Here is a 22635-nt window from a genome sequence, read left to right as displayed (position 1 = left end):
CCTCATTAAGTTACGTGGCTTTGTGCTTTCCATCTGACTTGGACACGATTTTCTTCTCCCCTTCTTCCGAGTATAATGTCTTCCATGAAAGAATAGGCAGCGGCCTGAGATCAAAGGTTTACTTGTTCTGTTGCTAGTTCACCCATTGGCACATGCCAATTTGTTGCAATTCAAAATTAGTCACAGTATTTACTGGCTCTGTGCCCAGTTGGTAGTTGGAGATAATGCACTGGAGCTGGCAGATACAGTGAAAGTCAGAGGCATCGTTTATGAGGGATGGAGAGGTCAGGATACGGAGTGATTTAGGATATCAGTAAGATGTAACCGCAGCCCCTTCTCTGATACAGTGGGGAGTAAGGTGTTGACCGGCAGGGTCAAGTCAAGTTGTGTCTGCTCTGGCTGCGGGCTTAATGACTTTCCCTTCATCAGGGCCGGACCACCCTAAATTCAGATGTTTCAGATGCAGATTTAGCTCCGTTTGGGATCTACAAGCTGCATTTATTTTTTGCCTTCCAATTCGTCACCTGCATTCTCTAAACTGGTCTTTGGCCTGGGTGACCCATATGCCATGAAAAGTAGAGTTTTATTAGGTTACTGGTTCACGTAATGGGTCTACATGGTATTTGCTGAGAATATTTGGGTTTTCAGGGCTTTTGTTGTGGTATTGATATTTCAGAAGAGAGCGAAGGAAGGTGCTGAGCGAGAACTATGGATGCATTAAGCAGCTGGCATATATTTCTCTATTAGAAAGTGTTAAACATGAATCTGTTACAGTTGCTTTTTAGAGCAAAGCAGAACCGCATTTTAGTTGGTGTGATACTGCTGCTTGATGCTAGCTGCTGCTGCACTGCTGACAAGCGTTTGTCCTTAATGGTGATTGCTGTTCTATATCGGAGAGTTTGGTGGTCACAGGGCTGATCTCCAGATCTCCGTTTCCCTCATGCCCAGTGCTCAAAGCAGAGCATGGGAGACCCTGTGCTAAGCAGTGCAGGGGTTTGCCCTTTGGGAATGCTTCATCCCGTACACCTGGAAAAAAGAGGGCAAACTGCAGCCAGATGAGATGCTTCCTTTTGAGTCCTACAAAACTGTGGTGTTTAGGTAATGCTCAGTCATCCTGTGAATCTTACATCTTGCTTTGAGAAAAACCTGCAACTTGGATTTCCCTAAGCAAACTTTCCATTTTGCTGGGAAAAGTTGCTGTTTTTAAAGGCTATTTCATGCCTTTACTTCTCTGACCATTGCTAGCAGAATGCCAGATCTGTGATACAGAGGATTTCCAGATTTCTCTGTCACTTCTTCTGTGTTATCTCACTTCTCAAATTATATCAATTCAAAGCTTCCTGCAAATAGTTCTGCCTGCAGCAGCAGATTACAAATACATCCATGATATGAGAGGAATGTGATAATTTACTTATTTGTTAATAGCATCTTGCCTCCTAGGATCTTAAAGTGCTTTTAAAACTTCACTCAAACTCTGAATCTCCTTGTTCCTTGTTGCTTTTATTCAAATGAAGGGAAAACTGAGGCTCCATAGGTGGAATTTGGCTCTGTTTGGAGATGCTGCAGTAGTTGGTCAATTGCCTGTGGTCCTAGTTTGTGAGAAACTCAGAGCACCTGCAGATCTAGCTAGTTGTTGGAAGAGACCTGGTTTCTGAGCAACACTGGAAAATGGTGTTTAAGTGTCCAAATATGTCCAGTGTCTGAGGCCAAAAACATTGGCTAGGATGACATCCCCATCCTGTCATAGTGAATCCGTAGTGAGCCAAGACTGGAACCCACAGCAACGCTAGAGCCCCATCTGAAATCCCTCCCACAAGGTGTTTTGTGGGATCTGTACGAAGTATTCCCTCCTTCATCCTAGCTTGCACCATCTTGAAATGGTCCCTATCCTTATGCAGGGCCAGGACTTCTCAGGTCAAGGGCAGACCAAGGAGCCTAGCCATGGTTGCTTCTTAGTCTTTTAAATGCCAGATCCATGCCCGCTGCCCGGTGTGGTTTGCCTCCAGACAGCAGCTGACAGATCACACCATCTCTGATCCGCCCTGAGATTTGGGAGCCGCAGTGGGGTCCTGACTCTTACCCTGGTAAATCTGCTCCATTAATAGCTATCAAAGAGCCTGAAGTTTCCATCCGAACTTTATCTGGCTTTGCAGCAAGCTGGAGGATTAAAGACCGTCACAGGGGAAGGGAGGGAGCAGCCGTGGCTCACCCGGAATAGCCTGACCTATGACGGCACGTACCAGCCTGGGAGGGGAGTTGTCCTGTGAGCTCATGGGTTATTAGCAGTGAGCACAGGCATGCCTGCAGGCAGCAGTACACCCAGGGCCATCTGCTCCATCCCCGGCTGCTTTAGGGGGTCCAGAGGCATTTGTTAGTACAGCTTGCCTGTACGGCCCTTTGGTGGGAGAGCTGGGAGCAGGTTGGAGGGCCAGACTTGTGGAGCCCTCATTTTATGCTGCTCAAATGACCTTAGGGTTTGACCTCTGGGCTGTTCGTATAGCGCAGATCTGTTTTTGAGGGAGAGCGGTATGAGAAGATAACCCCTGCCCTGCTGCAGCCCGGGGCTGTTGTCTCTCGGCAAGCAATAAAGGGACCAGAGTGGGCTGTATGGCTGGGACTTGCCTATAGGGCCAGCAGGTGTGGGGCACAAGCCTTCATGTACCAGATGGGGGAAGAGTGTAGGAAGCAAGAGGAGTTTTTTTGGTATGGCCAGGGATTCACTTCTCGCAGCCTCTCTCTCGTAACTGGTTTTGTTTTCCTTGCCTTGTTCCTCTGCTGATATCCCCGAGTCCTCCATTTCACCCGCCGCATGTCACTGCTGTGGAAAAATGCAGAGTTTCTTATTACTTCCTCATTCAGAGCTGCTCCTCAGCTGAGCATCGCTGTTGCAGCAGGAGTTTTTTGCTTAGAGGTGAGCTGTGAGTTAGAGCCCTTTTCAGTGCCCAGCATTTTGCAGGACTTATGCAGAGCACCTCAGCATATTGGAAGAAGATCTTCCCAGCTGGCCGGATGACCCGAGACTCAGCGTGCTTGTCCCCAGAGGAGCAATGAAACTGCAGATTAACTTCTTGGACATGTGGAAAGCAGGCGCGCAGCCACCACAATGAATAGTCTGTGGGTGCTGCTCAGTGTTTTACACCAGGAAGCACTGAAGCTGTTGTAAACCTTTGACCCCATACATCTGGTGACATACGGCAGATTCCTCCCAGTTAAATGGTCTCCTTCCCTCCCTTCCATGCCTGAAAGCATTGCGTCTCCTGACTAGCCAGACAGATGCATTACCCCATAAAAAGCTCCTTTGTATCCCCAACAATTCTATTGATCTGCACATTGGAAACATAATTCTGCTTTGGAATTTGCAGCTTACATACTTTATCGTTATCGGTGATGGGTGCTACTGGCATTATGGCTCTTTGGACATCTGGGAATTCACCCAACAGGTGGGAAATCCATGTTCCATAGATCTAGTAGCCTAGGGGAGTACAGCTGAACACAGGGCTTTTGAGCAGCATCCTTTCTGGAAGAGGTTCACCATACCACCTGATGAGAAAGATGAGGCCATACTGAATCCTTCTGTCCTGCTGACATGGCAGAGAAATGTGTAGCCTCAGCAGCAGCGTTGCTGTGGCGTGCGCTCCCCTTCACTGGAGCAGATGAACGAAGGAGGCACCAGTGGCTGATGTACAGGACTCTGCCTGTCCAATCAATGTTGCTGCTTCTGCTCTCCAGCAAGCTCTTCTGTGCCAAGGATTTGAGAGGAAGAAAGGAATATTTGTGTTCTCTATGTCCTGCTGTGTAGAGAGGTTTACCAAGCACGTTAGGTGCTTGTAGCTGCAGTGTTTGCTGTTGTCGCTTGAGCTGTAGAAAGTTGTGTTTCTAACTCTGGAGGTTTTTGGTTCAGCTCTTGGTCACAAAGAAGGCAGTCTTCATCTGTACGTGTCCTTTCCCCCCGCTTTTGCTGACAGCTGAATACCTCAGTGATTCCTGGAGGTGAAGAGGGGCTATTGAACAGAGGGAGAGTGAAAAACAACGACTCCCTCCTAGACATTCAATCCCCGCCTAAATAAGGGGACTTATGAGCTGGGTGCTGAATGACTGCACTGATTTATCGTGTCTAGCGCTAGAGTCAGTTATTGCGGTCAGGGGTGAGCTGGGAATATGCGTGCTTATATGGGGGAGAGGGGAACTGAGATTAGTCAAATAGACATAACACAAATGTCCGCTACCTTGGCTGTGTAAAAAGATGAGAGTAGGCCAGTAGGTGCATTGGCAGTTGGACTAGATGATCGTTGTAGGTCCCTTCCAACTGAAAATATTCTATTCTGTTCTACATCCTGTTGCATGGACTTCTCAATGCCATTTTGGAGACCAAACATGAAAGTCTAATCCCTGCCCTGCAGGGGAAAAATCCTCTTTATATTCTCTGAGAAGATCTGTGGGTAGCAAAGGGAGCTGGAGGAAGCTAGTTTGGGTGGTTGTCATGGCTACCGGGCAGTCCCTCAGAGTGGCTGGTCTGGAGATACTTACTTGTGGCCTTCCTGTAGACCTGACAGCAGTAACATGCACCTGCTTTTCCATTTTGACCCTCCTCTCCCCAAAAGGGGCTGAACATGGTGGGTGAGACCTGTGGCTAAAGGACTGCTATGCCCAGCAGAGCAAGAGAGACTTCAGCTTCCCAGTGCTTCCTGCCTCTTGGGCAGTCATGCTCTTGCCAGCCAGGGCTCCCTTGCTTTTCGAGGTGTTCCCTCAGCACCTTTTCTAGCCCACCTCTGGCTCCCCAGAACCTCCTGTGACTGAGGACTGGGTGGGCTTTTCTCTGTTTTTACTGGCCCTGTGAGACAAGGCTTTTTTTTTTGGTATTGGTCAGGTTTTATTTTCCATTAACAAAGATGTTGTAATCGAGCTTAACCAGCTATAGTTTACATCCTTGTCTCCCTGTTGCTGGGGGCATGACAAATAACCGCTGCCCTCCTCCACAGCTGCAGTTTGCCCAGCCCTCTTGCGACAGACCTACCTTCCTGGCCAGAAAATGAAGTGCTTTGTTCAAAGCTTGAGAGCGATCCACTTAGCTGCACGGAGAGATCATTCAGAGAGTGTGATAAGGGAAGTGGTCTGATAAGGATTTTTTTGGAGGCTGTGGGGAGCTGTGCTGTGCAGGGAGGCAGCGAGAGGAACAGGGCTGGCTGCTGACGCTCTCAGACGTGACACTTAGACTGAGGGTCACATAGAGTCATGGTGTAAGGTCCCCAGTTGCTCTCAACAGCCAGCTCCTGCCAAGCATGTGCATAGTGAGAAAAGGTGGAAAGAAGGTGGGACTTCCACTGCTCCAGCCACCTTCTCTCTCTAAGGAGGTCTCTGCATGGCTTTCTGTGTTTGAGGACGGTCCAGCTGTCCTGGGAGCAAAAAACCCCACCCTGTCTGGACCAGAGACTGGCGTTAAATCAGAATGAGTGTAACCACACAACACAAGGCATATTAGAGATGTGGTTTGTTTCTGGTTGATTCGGGAGATAAACAACTGGGTTGCTATTGCCTTGTCTGCAAAAAGCATTAGACCAGTGAAGGACAAACCTCAGTCATGCTCTTCGGTACAGCAAAGTATAAGAGGTCTGAGTTCATCCTGATTCGTCTGCAAGTCCTTTTTCAAACTATGACAGTGTAGAGAAATATTCCAGAAATTCTGAGTGCAAGAATAAGGGAGACTTTTAAACTTTCCTTCTTTTCAGCCTCATGAGCAAAAACTGCAACTGTTTCTTTGTCTCTGCTTTGCTATATCTGTGTTTGAACTCTCCTATCTTTCTCCTCTCTTTCTGCAGGTCCTTCAGAAGCTTGGGAAAGCAGATGAAACAAAAGATGAGCAGTTCGAACAGTGCGTGCAGAACTTCAACAAACAGCTGGTAAGATAATTGGCGATATGTAATTACACCCTGGGTTTCAGTATTAACTTCCAGTCATCTGCTGCAGTATGCAATTAAAGCGTATTAAATTAAAGGATGCCATAGGCCTATTGAAGTGACCCACAGCTCGTAGCTGTTCACTTATGAGAAATCACACTGTCTTCCAGTGTCCTATCATGGAGTCAGTGAAAGTGTATGCTGAAAAATAATACTTATTCTAGACCCAAGTTTAGGAAAAGAAATAGCTCAACCAGAACATTTCCTTTGGTTAGCAGCTGCTTTTCAATGTAATTTTTCCTGCTGGGATGCAAGCAGAGACATAAGAGTAACATTGTGTTCCTGAAAGATGGATAGGGTGGGAAACAATTAGAAATCAAAAATAAAGTAGAACAAGGCAGATTCAGTTTCCTAAGCGCAGCGGAAGGCAAAAGAGACAAAGAAAGCAAATGGTGAAAAGGGAACTTCCTTCCACAGCTAAGATCTAAATCTGACTTCCTCCCCATCCTTGCACAATCGCTGTGTCAGGCCTGAGTCATTTTTCTTTCTTGTGTAGGCTTCATCCCTATATTTTAGCACACAAAAATATTTTAACAGTGTGTCAATTTTCCCCCGCCCTCCTCCTGAAACAGCAGTGGGTTTATATCTTGAACTCTGGGTGTGGTGGTTTTTTTTGTTTTGTTTTGTTTTTAATCTGGAGCTTTCAGCCACTCAGAGGAGGGGAAAACATCAGTTACCCCAGGGGGTTTGCACCATAGTGCTTGGTGCTGGAAAGTGTTGTTTCTGTCTGATGGCAGGAAATGCATGCCACACGAAAGCTCAGGTGGTGCTGAAGAAATCTTTTAGCCCCTTTGTGCCCTGACATATTTAGGACCTTTTCCTGGAGCTGTTAGCAGCAGCTGCATCGTGTCTTTTAAGACTCAGCAGATGTGGTTATGTGTTGCAAAACCAGCTGAGAAGGGATTTGCCACAGCTGAATATAATGAAAATCTTTCAGTCTGACTTTGACTTATGTCTATCTGGAGCTGACTGCAGATTCCTGGAGTCTAATGCTCATTCTCTTGGCAGCAATAGTAGCTGTTGCTCAAGGAGTTCATGCAACATCTCTATAGCATGTCCACCAATGATATTCTCTTGTACACAGAAGAATACAGTTTGGCTTCTTTCTGACGACATGTGTGTCTGGGATGGCTTTTCAATTTCCAAAGCCACGAGTTCCAGTGGTGTACCGGGAAGCCTCTTAAAGAAGCGCTGCCTCTTTTCCTGTCTTGCAGGGGCAGGCCATGAACTAAATTCTCCAAATAATTTATCAAAGGAGCTGGGGACTGCTCTGCATTTGCTGCTTGGGGTGTATTGGTTTTGCTTTGGCCCTCAGTTTCCCTATTGCTGAAATAAATGCAAACAATGCCTGTTTTACAGGGCAAACCATAAAAGTGAGTTAGCTGGATTGTTGGGGGAAAAACTTCAACTATATGTGCATATATACACACTTGGTTTTATTTTTATGTGTATGATATGTGTGTGTAGTATAGCTATGTGTGAGATTCCTGTGGCCTTACAAAGTCTGCTCCAGTGAGAAATGTAAGTCTGGAGGAAAGCTGACCTTTTGCTACAGGCTTGTGACAGAACAGCTCTTCTGTGGAACTGGCTGTGGCCAGTGGCTTTGTTTGCTGTGTGGTTAGAGGCTCCTCTGACTCTAATGACTGTGTTGGGCCACTTTGACACATGTTCCATCTGTGGGCTGTCGATGAATGGAGAGCAGGTCTAAAAATCACTTGTTCATTTTCAACCAAGGCGTCTTGTGGTTCTCTCAAATGGTGGTTGAGTGAACATAAGGGAAGGCATTGCACTTCCCAGCTCCCTGTCCATTCAGGTTCATCTAAGAGCACCACTCTGAAGTCTCTGAATGGTAGGAACTTTTTAGCTCAGATGGATGGATTTGCTGCATGACAAATGAGCTGGAAATAACCATGCTTCTGCAGGGCTACGGGGCTTGCCTGTGGCTCTTGAAGGCTTGACAAGCAGCACAGCTGGCCCCCATATTGCTCCCTCATGACAGATTATCTTTGGCAATTAACCTCTGAAAGTGTTCATTCGAAGGCTCCCCCCCTCCTTCCCTTTCCCAGTGTCACATGTGTTCAGGCACTGGCAGTCCCTTTCCCAGGCACTTGTTCTGTTCTGGAAATTGTCCTCGCAGACCTGGGAGCAAGAGGCCTGCTGCAAAGGTGCATGACAGCCCCTGCCCGAGGGGTGCCAGGCTTTGACTTCTCTTCCTCTGCATTTGAAATACTTGCTGGAGAGACAGAGTGGGAGGCTGGTGGCAGCCCTTACGCCTGGCACCACGTTGTGTTTCTGCCTGGCAGAGCGGCTAGGTTTTGATACCCTTCATGAGCTGTCATTCATGTGGAAGTTCTGGGTTGGTTTACAGTGTTTCACAGCAAACGCGTGAGAGACAAGCTGCTGCTGGCACAGGCTGCATCCATTTCTGCCCATACCTACGGTGTACGGCACAGGCAGCGTGGACTTAATCTTTGCTCTTGCAGCGTAGGTTTGGCTGTGGACCATTACAGTCAGTAGCTCAGAGAGAGACTTTCTGTCCACGCAAGAACCCTTCACGCCCAGCAGTTTCCATTTCAGCCCTATGTAGCAAAACAAGTGTAAGAACTTGCCTGGTACCCCAGGATGGGAGCTTCTGATCAGTTGTTCGCGCTTTGTGTCTTAGCAGCTCTGAAGTTTTGCTGAGTGGGGGCTTATCTGGAGCTGTTGTTTCAATGCTTCCCCCACACCCCCCTTTATAATTCCACAGTCTGCTCTTCCAGCCCTATATTAATCTAATCTGGAACGGGACGTTACCTGTCCCTCTCAGGTGTAGAACGTCCCTGCTGATAATAAAAATCCTTCCCATCGGAACTGCAAAACCAGGTAGGTTATGTAAAGAAGGAGTTGCAGTCTAATGTTGGGATGAAAGAATTTCTTTTGAAGATTGGGGGAATAAAGTGTTTTAGGAAACCTGTCTAGTACCAAGAAACAGCTCTACAGAAAATCACATACTTAGCTCGTACTCAGTAAATAACGACCCCCCAACAAAACAAGAAAGCACAAAAAGAAACCGAACTACTTTTGCATTTTAATTTTAACAGAGCTGTAAGTAATAGGTGGTTCCTTAGGTCTTTGGAAACAGAGCTCTTCAAGCCTCCCAAGCATAGCACTTCTATTTTTAAATATGCATCTTCCTGTACATACTGTCCTTCATGTTATACCTGGTTACCCCATAGTCATGGAGATCAGCTGTAACTCCGACTTAACTCTGTGTTATAGGCTCACAGGGTTGAATTACACTGTGATTGCAAGTATGGGAAAATCTGTTCAAACAAGATGGCACTTGTGTGTTTGAGTAGAACAACTTACGGTGTTCACGTCTATATCAAGACACAATGTCATTGTCCCTGTGCAAAGGTGTTAAGTCAGTTTGTTAGTGCAGGGATGAGAAATGAAAACAGGGTTCAGGATCGGCACTGATCTTCAATTTTTGTCCTGGTTTTACTTTCCTTGTATGGAGTTTTGTTACTCTGATACATATACGTGTATATACGCACACACACACAATTTCTTCTTCTTTTTATGTTCTTGCAATTTAAAAATTACTACGCTATTAGATTTTTGAACATCTTTAGATTCAACCATACCTCTATAACTTCCCTCTGCACATCCTTAAACCTACTGCTCTTCAATAACTGGGAAGTGGATTAATTTTCCAGATTCCAGTTTAACTCTCTTTGCTTACTTTTTTTTTACCTCTGAGTTTAGGAAGCATCTTTTAAATGTGCACTCAAGGGTTTTGAAAGCTTGTGTTCTATACAGTATTTGACAGTGTCTAACTGTGTTGCGAGAGGTGTTTATGCAGAATTGTGGCTGTACTTGACAGACTATAGCCTGCTTGAAGAAAGCAGGTGCTGCATGCGCAGAGAGAAAACAGTTGCCAAAGTTTCTTGGGAAAGCATTAATGCTTAAAATAATAAAAAGAAACCCTTGTAGCAAGTGAGGGAGCTGCATTACTGGTGGACAAGAAGTAAAGCAATGGAAATGCCAAAGAGGGACTTGAGTGGGAACTCCAGGTGCCCAGGGAAGCTGGAGAAATGGGATTCATGGTAAAACTCTGAACATGGGCCTCTCTTTAAGAATCTTTCTGCCTGCAGATCTTACAGGCTGTAAAGTGTATTCACTCTCCCTGGCAGGCTTGGTACTTTTAAGAGGCTTAGGTAACCCCATAGTCATGGAGATCAGCTGTAACTCTGACTTTAAACATCAACAAGGGGTGACTAAGAAAGACCACTTCAGTTGCAGGATGCAGCACTGCATATTGGCTGACTGCACATCGCGGCGAGATGAGTGGTGTTGAGGATTCCTGGAGAACGTAGAAGGCTAGTTGTGCATTGCTGCCATTGCGCACTCCAGTATTTGGGCCCTGACTTGCAGGTTTTTCAGGTGGTCTATCTAAAAATCTTGATTTGATGTTTAATTGTGATGCCGGTGTACCTCTCAGAGGATCCTTTTTTCCTCATGACTTTGGGACTGGGTATTGAGAGTTCAAGAGTTCATGAGTCTGGGTTCTGTCATGTGCTGCTTTGGCAGGACTCAGGCAAGTATAGGCACAATTTTAAAGGTGGTTTCTGATTTTAGATGCTATAATTTTGAGAGTTACAGTTGTAGACATTGCAGTGCCCAAGTATGTGGTGGGCAAGTTCTGCAGAGGACCTTCCCTGCTGATTAGTTTCTGATAACCTCAAAGTTGCGTGTTCAAATTAAGTAATTTTTAAAAATGATACAGCTGCAGGATGGTAATGTATCCATCTGAGGGATTTTGCATGATAACTTCTGTGCTGTTTCCTCTTGTGTTCTCATATCTGATCTTGCCAGTTCCAGTCTGTGATTTCTAGCATGGACCAATTCTAGGCAGACAAAACTGCTTTCCTCTAAGCCTTTCTTGCTTCCTGCGTTAGGCACAAGCAAACACATATTACAGCTTGATTGAATCACTGCTTGTCAGTTCAGCCTCCCTGATGGTCCTCTGTGTGTGTGCTCTTTGATTACTCCGGCACCTCTTCCCTGGTGGTTTTTGATTGCAGCGTTAGGAAGGTCTCATCTGCCCAGGTTTCCAGATTCACCTTAAGCCAGCAAAAAACTCTACATTTGTTTGCTCTGTGTTTTAAGAACTCCTAGGACTTTTGCAGCAGATGTGGTCATTATTCCTTTCCTCTTGTACTCTCTTTGGGTCAGTTCCCAATGCTTCTCCAGACTAGGAGTCTGACTTTCTGTTGTAAAAGTGGCCAGCTCTTTCCCATCCCTCGTTTCCTTTGTTGGTGGCAGTAGGAAAAGAACAAATGTGAACTCATCCAGAACTTTCGAGGCAAGGAAAACAAGTTGGACCATAGTGTTGGAAGCAGATGGATTTCCCCACAAAGCAATGCTAGCACTGCCACTTCAACAGCTGGGCAGACTTAACCTCTGCTTAGAGAGCACAGCTGCACTGAGAGCACAAGGGATCACAGCATGAGCTTAGTTGAGGTAAGAGATGCCTGAGTGGTGGGGAGGGCTGATGGGAAACATCTGCTTTTGAAGCCAGTAGCTCTGAGGCAGCTGTCAGAGATGTCCTGTGAGCTCCCTGTCTCTGGAGTTGTCTTCAGCTGTCAAAATTCATTATGCTGCACCCCCCTGCAATGGGACACAAACTGGGAAAGAACAGGAGGAATTGCAGCAGGCTGTGAGGAAGGTGTGAGGTGTAGTTGTCGCTTACATGCATTCTTGTTTTTACTTTGGGGGATAGTGAGGATCCAGTGAGATCCTACAGGGTAAGGGAAACCCTTTTATAACAGAGATCTTTGCCTCTCGAACCTTTTTTGTACTTCTTGCATACTCCAGAGGTTGTCTGCACAGTTATCTGTAATGTTTGCTCTTTCCCTTGCTTTGACATGCTCTGTGGTGGTGTTGGTCAACTTCTCAAGCCTTGCTCTTCCTTTCATTTCTGTTTGTATAATGTCACTGTCTGGATTTGGGAGTATTTCCCTGTCTGCTTTGCACCACTGTCAATGACACATGGCAGGATAGAGGGGAGGTGGGCCTGAGTATGCTTATCCTAGTGCAGGAGAGCAGTCGTATGGGGAGTGCATGCTTATCTGAACCAACTTTGCTGTAAAAATCTCCACAACCCTTTCTAATCTGGGTTCTTCTGCTGCGCTCAGCTGTATCATCTGAAGGCTCAAACTGGCAAAACTCAGCCCAGCTTCTGGTTTTAATCCTTTGTTTCATAGTGAGTGAGATCTGCTGCTGGCCGGCGACCTCTACAGTGACGCTAAAGAAAAAGATGATTAACTCTACTTGCAAGCCCTGCTGCACAGGACAATTTAGACAGGATGTTTGGGCAGGTCAGAGGTCCCTTGTACCCACTTTGCGCTGGGGTTTTGGTTTGCAGTGTGGCAGGAAAAAGTGGTGAGCTAAACTGCTCCCAAACCAGTACAAAATAAATCAATTGCATCTATCTTCTATATCCTACAGACTCCCTTCAGTTACATCTGTTGTAATAGACCCACTAGCCCCTGGCTTATAAACTAATTGTTGCCCTTAGGACCCTCTCTAGTTGCTTGTACGAAATCAAAACACTGAAGCTGGATCTGCTGGGAAGAGCAAATCACAGCTTTACCCACATCAAGTTATTCGGTACCTTGGTGGTATTGTTGGCCAAACATGCCTGCAGGTCACTGGCCGTGGGCTTACCAAGTCAGAGAGCTGTGTGGTCTCCCTGTTAGCGTTTATGATTCATGTGGTCTGGTGTGTAGCCCATCTGCAAGTTCATTTTTCTTTATTTAGAAATGCTTGGGTCCTCCTTCTTAACTCTCTTTATATGAAAGAATAACTGATGGTCGTCTTCTTACGTTCACAGTCTGAAGGCACGAGGCTGCAGAAGGACCTCCGAACTTATTTGGCTTCCGTAAAAGGTAAGGTCTGCATAAGCAGAGGATTGTTTCCCCTCAGTGCTCACCTACGCAATGAGGTTTCTGCAGCCGTCCCCTTCCCGGTGTTTCCTCAGGCATGAGTTATAGGAAAGGTCAGCGTTGTCTGGGTGGGGGATCTTTCAGAATCCTTCAGGACCAGCTGGGATGGAATGGGGTTGTGCTTTGCTGCCAAACAGGTGGTGCTGTCTTAGCAGATAGACTCTCATGTCTTCTGCTAGGGGAGGACAAACACAAAGGGTTTGATGGGACTGCATCCTCGGTTCCTTTCTCCCTCTGGTTACCTTCCATCCCTGTGTTATCAAGGGTCAGACATTCTGTAAGGAAGAGCTTAGCATTTGTTATAACTCTCCTGTGTCCCCATTCCTCAGGACGAGGGTTAAACTGTGAGGAACACACTATTTCCTTCTTTCTGAAGCAGTTCCCTCTTCTTTCCTAGCCATGCACGAGGCCTCCAAGAAGCTGACAGAGTGTTTGCAGGAAGTTTATGAGCCGGATTGGCCTGGGAGAGATGACACAAATAAAATAGCAGAGGTAAGACTCTTCCAGGGTGTGGGGTCACCAGGCTTGGTCTGTCAGTGGAAATGAGCTTTGGAAGCTGTGTCTGCGCGCCACATTTCTTCAGGCATATGACTTTGCAGAGGAATTGGAGAGACAAACTCAGCATTGGGAAGAAGGGAAAGCTGAAGGGATGTGGCCTGTATTTTTGTCTGTGTAGGACACTGTCCCCAGGTGCTTGAATGCTACACAGAGCTGTATGCTTATGCCCACAAGCAATTTGTTCCCCCAGCAGTGGCTAATCAGGGACTGAAGATGCCAAAAGAGAGTCAGTAGGGTCAACTGGATGTATTGCTTACGCCCTGTGCAGGAGAAAGGGAGGCTAAATCTATGGCCAAAGCATGGTCAGAGCAGCCATTGTGTAGCTGCAACAACCTTCCACTCATAGCAGTACCACCAGCTGCCATATTTTGGTCGCCACCTTGTTTGGCTGAGCCATGTGTCACCCCAATCTGCTGTTCTTCTCATCCTTTGGTGAGGTGATGCCTGTCCAACTTGCCCAGGTGTTTTCTGTGGAGCTTAGGGCATAGCTTTTCATTTGACAGCTTGGATCCCCCTTGGCATGTGTGCGATGGGTCCAGCTGGAGGCAGGTGCCCTCTGTCTCTTGCTCAGCTGTTCTGCTGAGCAGCAGCTGTGGCAGTTCAACTCTGTGGATCCATCTGCCATGACTGAGGCTCAGGACTGGGCTTATCTGCAGCTGTCTATGGCATTGGAGCAGTGGGGAAGGAATAGAGAGGAGAGCAGGAGAGGGATTCTTCCCTTCCTTTGCTTTCCCTTGCAGAAAATCTCAACTGAAGTAACATCTGCATCTTGCCCAGGAAATACTGACTTCAAAGTAGATCAATCAAACAAAACCTGAACATTTCCAGGTCAATTCTTGCATTAATATGGAAACTTTCCATTAGGAAGTGCTGTTGCAGTAAATAATGGAGTTGTAATTCAACTGGTTTGGCTTCATGTTCTCTGTTGGCCTTGTTTCTTCCTGAGCCACTGCGGTGCCTCCTGGGAGACCGTCCCTTCAGAGAATTTGAGCCAGAGAGGTCACAGGGAGCATGAGTCCTGAGAACTAACTGTAGCTACTCTGAGGGTCTGCAGGAATATTTCCAGCCCTCCACTTCCCCCTTCAGTGCCTTTGTTTATATTTCTCTCTTTCAGGAAAAGACAGGCAGGAGAAAAGTGCTATTCCTGCCAAAAGATAATAAATTCCTACATAAAGTGAGCTTTTTTCCTGAATATTTTAGCTGAAACCCTTTGTTCAAGTGGAAAAACAGGAGAGAGGGGTAATTCCCACCTAATCCAAGGTGTTGATGGGAAGTTACTGTGCCTGAGATAAGAACAAGGATAAAGTGTGCACAGTTAGGGTGCGAGCCTTGGATGTGACCTCCACTGGGCTGTGGAGGCAGGTGGTGTGAGGGCTGAAGACTGCTAGAATAGCTTTCTGTTATTGTTCATTATCCTCCAGAGAGCTGTGTTGTAATGAAAAGCAGAAAATGGTACCTATTGGTGTCAGGTGTCTCATTTTTGTGGCTGCTGGGAGAAGGAGGTAAAGCCAGCCTGACCTTCATCTTCCTTTCCATTGTATGGACTTGGGCTAGCACTGCAGGGGAAAAGACAGGCCCTCAAAGGAAAGTTCACAAAGGGTGCTGTGTCCTTGGAGAGGCCACCTGAATTAGCAGCATCAGGCTTTCTTCTCTGTTTCTACATTTCTGGCATCCTCTGTTTTCAAATAATTTCTCTGCTCCTTAGTTTTTCCGAAGAAATGACTATTTCTTAAGAGCTCTGGGGGACTGAAATTTTTGATTGTAGTACTCATGGAGAAAAACAGAAATGCAGAGCTCTGTGTTCTTAATAGTTAGCTCATTACTTTTGTTTTTCAGAACAATGATCTCCTTTGGACGGATTTCCATCAGAAGCTGGTGGATCAGGCACTTCTGACCATGGATACGTACCTTGGCCAATTTCCAGATATTAAAGTAAGATTCTCTTTAAACCTTTTGATCTAGAGAGTCACAGCAGCTGAAACCTCATAAGAATCAATTTCTTGCATCCCCATCTTCTTTAGGAGGATGTGAGTGCTGTGCTGCTGCAAGCTCTCCTTTTAGAGCAGCCAAGATCTTTGCATCTCTGGGTCAAGTGAAAATGTTATGTTCTCCTTTTGGGCTTGAAATGAGAGTGAAGAATCCAGGGAAAAGATGCTGAAGAGAAAACATAAGTGTGAAACAGGAGGATCCATTAAATTTCCTATTGTATCGCAGTGTAGGAGGGCAGTGTCAGCAATAACTCACAAGCTCTCAGCCTCTCTTTTCAGTCCTTTGCTTTTTAACTTCCTTGTAAGTACAAAGCGTTGAGGAAGAATGAGTGGCAAATGTGCTTTATAGGTAGAGGCTGATATGAAAGGCAAATTTCTGTGTGTTTCTTGAAGTCCTTCTGTGCATATAACCAGCTTTTTGCAGAGAAGGGAGAATGCTGGATAGGTGTCTTTTTGGGGGAGATGGTATCCGAGGACCTGGGTTTGAATGATGTCCTCTCCCTTCCCCCACAGTTACCTCCTCTCCGTTTGTTTTGAGAAGGTTATGCAGGAAATGTCTTCACCATATGGAAGCGCTAGTAATGATATCACCATATGGGAAGTATCAGCCTGGCTTCTTCCCAGTGAAAACAACCCTTTCCCCACCACATGTCTCTTAAAACGTTTGTCAATATTTATTGCTTCAGGACGATCGTGCTGTATCAAAGGGGGGCAGGTCACAGGCTTGTAGAATGAGCCCTGAACAGCAGTGTCCTTGCCTCCTGGGGATCCTTGTTTTTGCTTCATTTTTCCAGCCTCTTCTGTCCCTGGAAGTCTGAAGTGGGAAAGGGCGAAGAGGCTCGCTGTTGCTTTCCACCCGCTCAAGGCTGTAGAGCTCATCACTCCCCGTAGTGTGATGCCATGTGCCTCAAGCGCAGAGGCTCGTGCACCACTTCCTAAGCAGAAGGTTTTATTTCAGGCTCGCTGTAGACTCCGACTTCTGTGCTGCGTCAGTCCAAATCACATTTTACCAGCCTTGTCGGCTGTGCACTGGGTCACCTCGGAGTATCATGTTTCTTCCATGCTTAGTATCTTTGGGATTTCTTAATTCTGCTGGGGTCACGCTGAGGTTTTAGGGTGGGATTTTAAAAGGAGCATGAGATTGGGACCAACCAAATCCCACCGAAACTCAAGGTGTTAGGCACTGAGCTCCCATGGATCCTTTCTGTCTTCGAAATGGGCCACTAAGGTGTTTGTTACTAATGTCCCTTTCTTAGTCTTCAGATGATGCTCTAGGAAACGGGAAGTTAAAGCCATTTTATGCACAATTTAAGGAATGCTTTAAAGACAGCACTACTCACCTCTGCTTCCCTTCCTAAAATGAGTGAGAATTTGGCTTTCTGTTGGTAACTATAATAAGATATGGATATATTTCACAGAGTTAGCAATTTGTTTAAAATGGGCTTTCAGGGATATAAATTTAAAAAGGTCAATGTGTTTTTATCGGTAGTTCAGCTGAATGCATCATCCTCCTTACCCCAGAGCAGTGAGAAGTGCTCCAATCCAGTCTGGTTTCTTGGACTGGTGGAAACTCGTATAAGTACTGTTGTTGAAGATTGCTGGAGTTTTACAAAAGTGTAGTTTGGCTTCACGTAAGGAATCAGAGTTCTTGAGGGTGGCAGGCAAAAAACCCCCAGTCTTATGTAATTTACAGAATATTTCAGTTGTCCTTGGTTGTTGTGGTAATAGTTTTCTGTTTTGTGTTTTCCACAAAAGCAAATTTTCTGGTTTTCCTGGAATTCTGGCATTACTGTGATAATGAAAGATGATTTTAATTTAGTTATGTGAAGGCCTGTATTTTGTTAACAGCCCAGTAATTCAAATGTATGATGAGTTAGATCATGCATGCATTATTTTTTGTTAAATTCTAACATATTCTGAAATCTCCTTCACTTGAGAGGCTGGAAAAATTCCCTTGAATTTTTTGGACTTCCAATGGGATCCACAGCAGGGATGTGAAAACACAGTGTTCCTTTAGTAAGGAATTTTCATAACTTAAAGAGAATAATTTTTAAATGTTGGATGGGGAGGGGTGAACAAAGCCGCTCTGCCTTCTCTAACCTGAAAAACGGGAATGCAAAAAGTACTTTATCCTTTATTTGCAGGTCAGTATCTATAGCTTCTTGGAGTGGGACTCTTGCATAATCTATAATATTTCTGAGTGAGTTTTTGGTTGAGATTGCAGAGTACGCAATAAGAGTACAGATCTCTGCAGTGAGCCCAGAGAAGATAAAACACAACCCAAGTTCTGAATAGCTGTGGAATTGGCGATTTTCTGTCTTGCACTGAAACTAAAACCTGTTTCTACTAGGTTTAAAAGGAAATATTGGGAAGGGGAGAGGGGAAGAGTTTTGTGGTGGTTTGGGTGTGGGTTTTTTTCTGTTTGTTTGGGATTTTTTTGTTTTATTTTTTAAAGGAGGCTTAAATTAAGATGTATTTTTTGCAAAGCAGTAAACTGTTGGAGTTCAGCTTTTACCATCAGATAGTGGTGGATAGCTGCAGCTGTCCTAGAGTCGTACAAGGAAGCTACCCTGCCACTTTCCAGGAGTGGGCTAAGTCCCGTTACTGCCATCACAGGCAATCGTGTGATCGGTGGTTACTCCAGGAGGACTCGCAGTGTATCTGTACCTCGCAGCATTTCCACGTACTTTAGTAGAAATGTGAGGGTGGGGGTTAGAAGATTGTGGGCTGCAAAAAAGGGCAGGAGTGACCTTGTTGAGAGATGGGTGACATTGAATCAAAACCCCTGGTGGGGTGGCAGGGAAACCTAGAAGTGGCTGTTTGCCATGTCACAGAGGTGGGCAAAACTCCAGCTATCTCTACCAGTCTGACCTGGGAGAAGAATCCTCTCTCTTAAATCCATAATCTGGTGTTTTGTCTGGTATGTGTGGAAGATGCATTAACTAGCATCTCAGAGATTGTCATACTGCTGGAAGCCCCCTCTGACATCCTGTCTCCATGCCCAGCCGGCAGCGTGATGTTGAGGAGGTGTCTTCTAGTGACCTCGGCTGCGAGGTGGCTCAGCTTCTTCGTGATTCCTCTCTTGGAGTGAGCTGAGCGCTTTGAAATCAGTTTGGGTGTGCGTGTGGCTGAGATCCTGCAGGTCCGCTGTGACTCACACAGAGCTGCACCAGCATTTGCTGAAAGTGCAGAGGAGCATGTGTAGGAGACGTGCGAACTGGTCCCAGCTGGTCTGGCAGAAAGATCAGCCCTGAGTGTGGTTTTGCAGCTTATATGCAGAAGCCTAGGGAGAGGAGACCGCATCTCCCTGCCAAGTGCAGTGGAGGGGGGGATTTTGCTTTTGCAAGTAAATCTCAGTGCTGATTCTTCATCTTGCATTTTCAATTTCCCTTGGTGCTGTGGTTAATTAGAAACCCTCCTGGCTCCTTGCCATGCCTTTTCACTCCAGTTCTCCAGCCTGTTTCTAGACTGCTGATTACTGACACTGGAGTGGACTCTCCAAGCTGGGGTGGTGCTGGGGTCAGGCTGGGAAGACCTGTGCTCCAACCCACGTAGTCTGGGGTGTTTGTAGAGAGCATGGGGCTGAGGGTCTAAGGGGGATGGATCGTTCTTAATCCAGTGGGCCTGAGCCTTTCTGAGGTGAATCTATGCTGGGGGAGAGAGCCTGAGGCACCTCTGATGAAGAGGGGTAATGGAGGATCAGGCCACAAGTCTGACTCTGTCTATTCTGGATTCTCACCCATGGACCTGTCAGGACTCCATTCCTGAACGCGAGTCTGGTACACAGTTGGCTCCCTCCTCGCATTTGTTACAGCTTGTATGTCTTGCCTGTTAGTGACACAGGGCTACAGGTTTTCCCTTGCACTTCTCTTGCTTAATAGCTAGTTACCACTGCCTGTGGCTGCAGTCACTTCTGTCTGGACCTCCTGTTGCAGGGTCCAAAATGCTGTCCTAGGCGTATCCTGAGCATGTGGATGAGTGCTTTTGCTGTGCTGGCAACAGAAATGCCTTCTTTTGTTGAACTTAATCTTCTGAGCTTCCACACGAACTAGGGCTGTGAGCTGGTTAGTTGGAGTCTGGCTGCAGCCCTCGGGAGGTCCTGAAAATGATGAAGCAGGTGCCCATAGGATGCAGGCATATGGGGAGGCTTAGGAAGCACCAGAGCTACAGTTCTGAAAACATTAATGTCATCCAGAGGTGGGGCCTGTTGTTGGCTGGACCCTTGCTTTCCCTGGCTGGGTCTGCGCTCCTCCTGAGCTCCCTCTAGAGTGGTGGTTGTCACAGGTGGCTCCCAGGGCCACCTCTCTGGGCAGCCTGTGTGGAGTACCCAGTGAGTGTCCTTGTGTGGGCAGAGCATGGGGTGCTCTGGAAGTTGGGTGAAGACGAGGAGGGGTTTCCTTGAGAGGCTTTGGGGTTTTGGCTGCTGGGGAAGATTGTCACAACTCTTTTCTCTATCTTTCTTAGTCTCGTATAGCGAAGCGAGGAAGGAAGCTTGTGGATTACGACAGTGCCAGACACCATTTTGAAGCCCTGCAAACCGCAAAGAAGAAGGACGAAACCAAAATTGCAAAGGTAAAGCAAGCGGAAGGATGTGCAGCCATCCTTTCATTTCATGAGGTCTGCATTTGCCTACTGAGCAGTTTTCAAGTGCACCCCTACCTCTTCATTGGGTGTGTTGTGTTCAGAGGGGTGTCGCGAACTGGTGAAGTTTGGCTAGGTATTTCCTTCTCATTTGTTTAGTTCTAGAAAGCAGGACAGTCTCTGTGGTGTAGGTTCAGACTCACCATCATCAGTGAGCATCTCTTGGCGGCCAAGGCTGAGGCGTGCCTTTCCTCAGGTGCTGCAGGACCTGCAACCTCTCTCAGGAAAGCCCGTGTGCCTCTGTGAGAAGCAAAGCCTTGCAGTGCCCCAGCAAAACTTGCCAGTTTGTCTTGGGGCTCTGACTCCCCATCGTATAGCAGTGGTGAGAGTGAGTGTTTGAGTGTTGCTTGAGGTTGGTTGTGTTTGTGAAGTCCTCTGATGTTCTAAGACAGAGACCCTCAGGAGTGTGAATTACAAGTTCATTGGTGGAAATGCACCCTGTGCACACTTGATGACTGTGTTCTCTTGTCTATTGGTCACAATTACTGGACAATAAATATGGCTGAAAGCAGGAAAACAAGAGTTTTCTCCTGCCAGGTGTGGTTTCTTTCATGCCTGTGAACAGCTTGATCTAAGGTTAGTCCCAGAGCATGCCCAACATGCAAGTGCGGGATTTTTTTTTTTAAATAAATGTCATTAAAAATAAAATTTAGATTTTCTTTTAAATGTAGCTGAAGAAAGGTGATAGTGCTAACGTTGTTCATGGTTCAAATACCTGCCCAGAAAATAAGCTGTGGATTACTCCTGTACCCTGAGTGGATTTGAACCCACGTGCTCCATTCCACAGGACAGGTCTTGACGCAACAGGATAGTCCAGGGCTGGGGAGACATCTTTAATTCTCTTGAATGTGGGCCGTGGCACATCAAGACTCTTCAGGCTAGAAGCAGTGCAGGAAAGAAAGAGCCTGGATCTGTATTTTTTAACCAGGCTGAAAAGAGTTGTTATCCTTTGCTTAGAGTTATTTCTGGTAGGGGGAAATATGGACTATGTGAGAGATGCTAGTGTTTCTCCTGCATGGAAGAAATAAAGATGCATTTCTCCCCCGAGCGAAAGATCTGCATTTAATGGCCAACTGACAGTACTTTTATTTTTAAGCTGCAAGTCATCAGTCATCTGCTCACCCAGTGCATGCACTGTGATTAACCTTGACAGACAAAGGGGAGAGAGATTGATGGCTCAGGTGTCATTGCATCATTTGTGTGGCAGAGCAAGTCTTGGTTCTGTATGCAAGGCATGAGGCCCAGCTGGTTGTGCCTTCTGTTCAAAGCAGTACTTCACTATGTTTGGGGGTAAGAGCAGAATTTCCCTGGGGCATGGTATTATTATTGGTGTGTGAGCCTATGGGATCTTTGCTGCAGTGGAAATGGTTTTTGTAGGAATTCATCTGCTCAGGTTGGTATCTGGTGATCTGCACCAAAGAGGCTGGCCTTTGTCATTGCTGCACTCGCTTGTGTTGCCCCAAACGCTCGAGTAAAACATTATTAACAAGGGATTGTTTGTTGCTCTTTTGTTAAAGTATGAAGAACAGTGCAATTTGAAGAATGAAATGTTGAGATTTAGGAGTTGGTGCTCTGTTCCTGATTCAGCCTGTGCAAGTGTCTCTTAGTACGTGATCGGACCCTTCTTGTTAGCCAAAATGTGGATCAGGTCTTTCCACCCTCTGTGCTTTAGGCCATAAGCTCATGCACGGGATAATATGTGACACATCACACTGTCCTGAATTTGTAAAGATGAGAGCAGTGAGTCCCCAAAAATTATGTACGTATGCTCTTCCCCAATGGGCAGGTTTCACAGCCTGGCCTGTGATCCCACACCTGCAGTCACACAGCTCCGGAGGGCTGTGGGCAGCACCCAGGGCTCAGCGTGCACTAGGCTGATGTAGGAAGTTCACCCCTCCGTTCCTGTGACTGCGATTTTGCTCGTGTGACCTTTGAAGTAGGGTTGTTCTGCTGTAAGGTACTTTGGAATATGATGACGAGCCCCTAGGAAGGAGAAATCTTGCTTATGACACAGCATACAAATGGGAACTGACTTGATGGATGTTTCATGGTATAGTAACACAAACTGCAATGCGAATACTTTTTGGAGCTATATGGTCTCTCTTTTTCTTCTCTAATATATGGATGTTCTCTTCCCACTCAGGACTCCTGCCACTTATTGCTAAACTCACAACCTGCCATTAAAATAAAGCACTGTGGACTTTCCGCTGTTGCATGCAAATAATTACGATGGTTAATTAATCCTGACCTCTCTTTAAGGAGCTCTCACTTCACAGCCATGACTTGGAGTAGGGTTGTCTGTGTGCTAGGTCACTAACAACTATATCTGTTGCTCTTTGCAGCTGCCTGGCTGGTCTGCAGTATCCCAGCCCACACTGGAGCATTAATTACTGCTAAACTTGGCATGCTTCAAAGGATTCATAACTGATCGGTCCCGGGATGTTTGTTTTTTCTCTTGCCTTGGTGATACTGGTTTGGCCCAGCCTCTAAATACACTCTCTGTTG

General features: G+C 46.2%; 1 protein-coding gene across 3 annotated transcripts in view; it reads left to right on the top strand.

Moving 5' to 3' along the window:
- Positions 1–22635, top strand: part of BIN1 (bridging integrator 1) — a 100144-nt gene that overhangs the window by 38345 nt on the left and 39164 nt on the right. For all 3 annotated transcript variants that reach the window (XM_075152919.1, XM_075152920.1, XM_075152921.1), the window contains exons 2-6: positions 5817–5897; positions 12832–12886; positions 13341–13435; positions 15338–15433; positions 19954–20061. In XM_075152919.1, the coding sequence (XP_075009020.1) occupies positions 5817–5897; positions 12832–12886; positions 13341–13435; positions 15338–15433; positions 19954–20061 (435 nt within the window). The remainder of the gene's footprint in view (positions 1–5816; positions 5898–12831; positions 12887–13340; positions 13436–15337; positions 15434–19953; positions 20062–22635) is intronic.

Source organism: Calonectris borealis, chromosome 6 (genome assembly GCF_964195595.1).
Source record: "Calonectris borealis chromosome 6, bCalBor7.hap1.2, whole genome shotgun sequence".
NCBI lineage: Eukaryota > Metazoa > Chordata > Aves > Procellariiformes > Procellariidae > Calonectris > Calonectris borealis.
The sequence above is the reverse complement of the archived record's forward strand: the minus strand, read 5'-3'. Positions and strand labels throughout refer to the sequence as shown.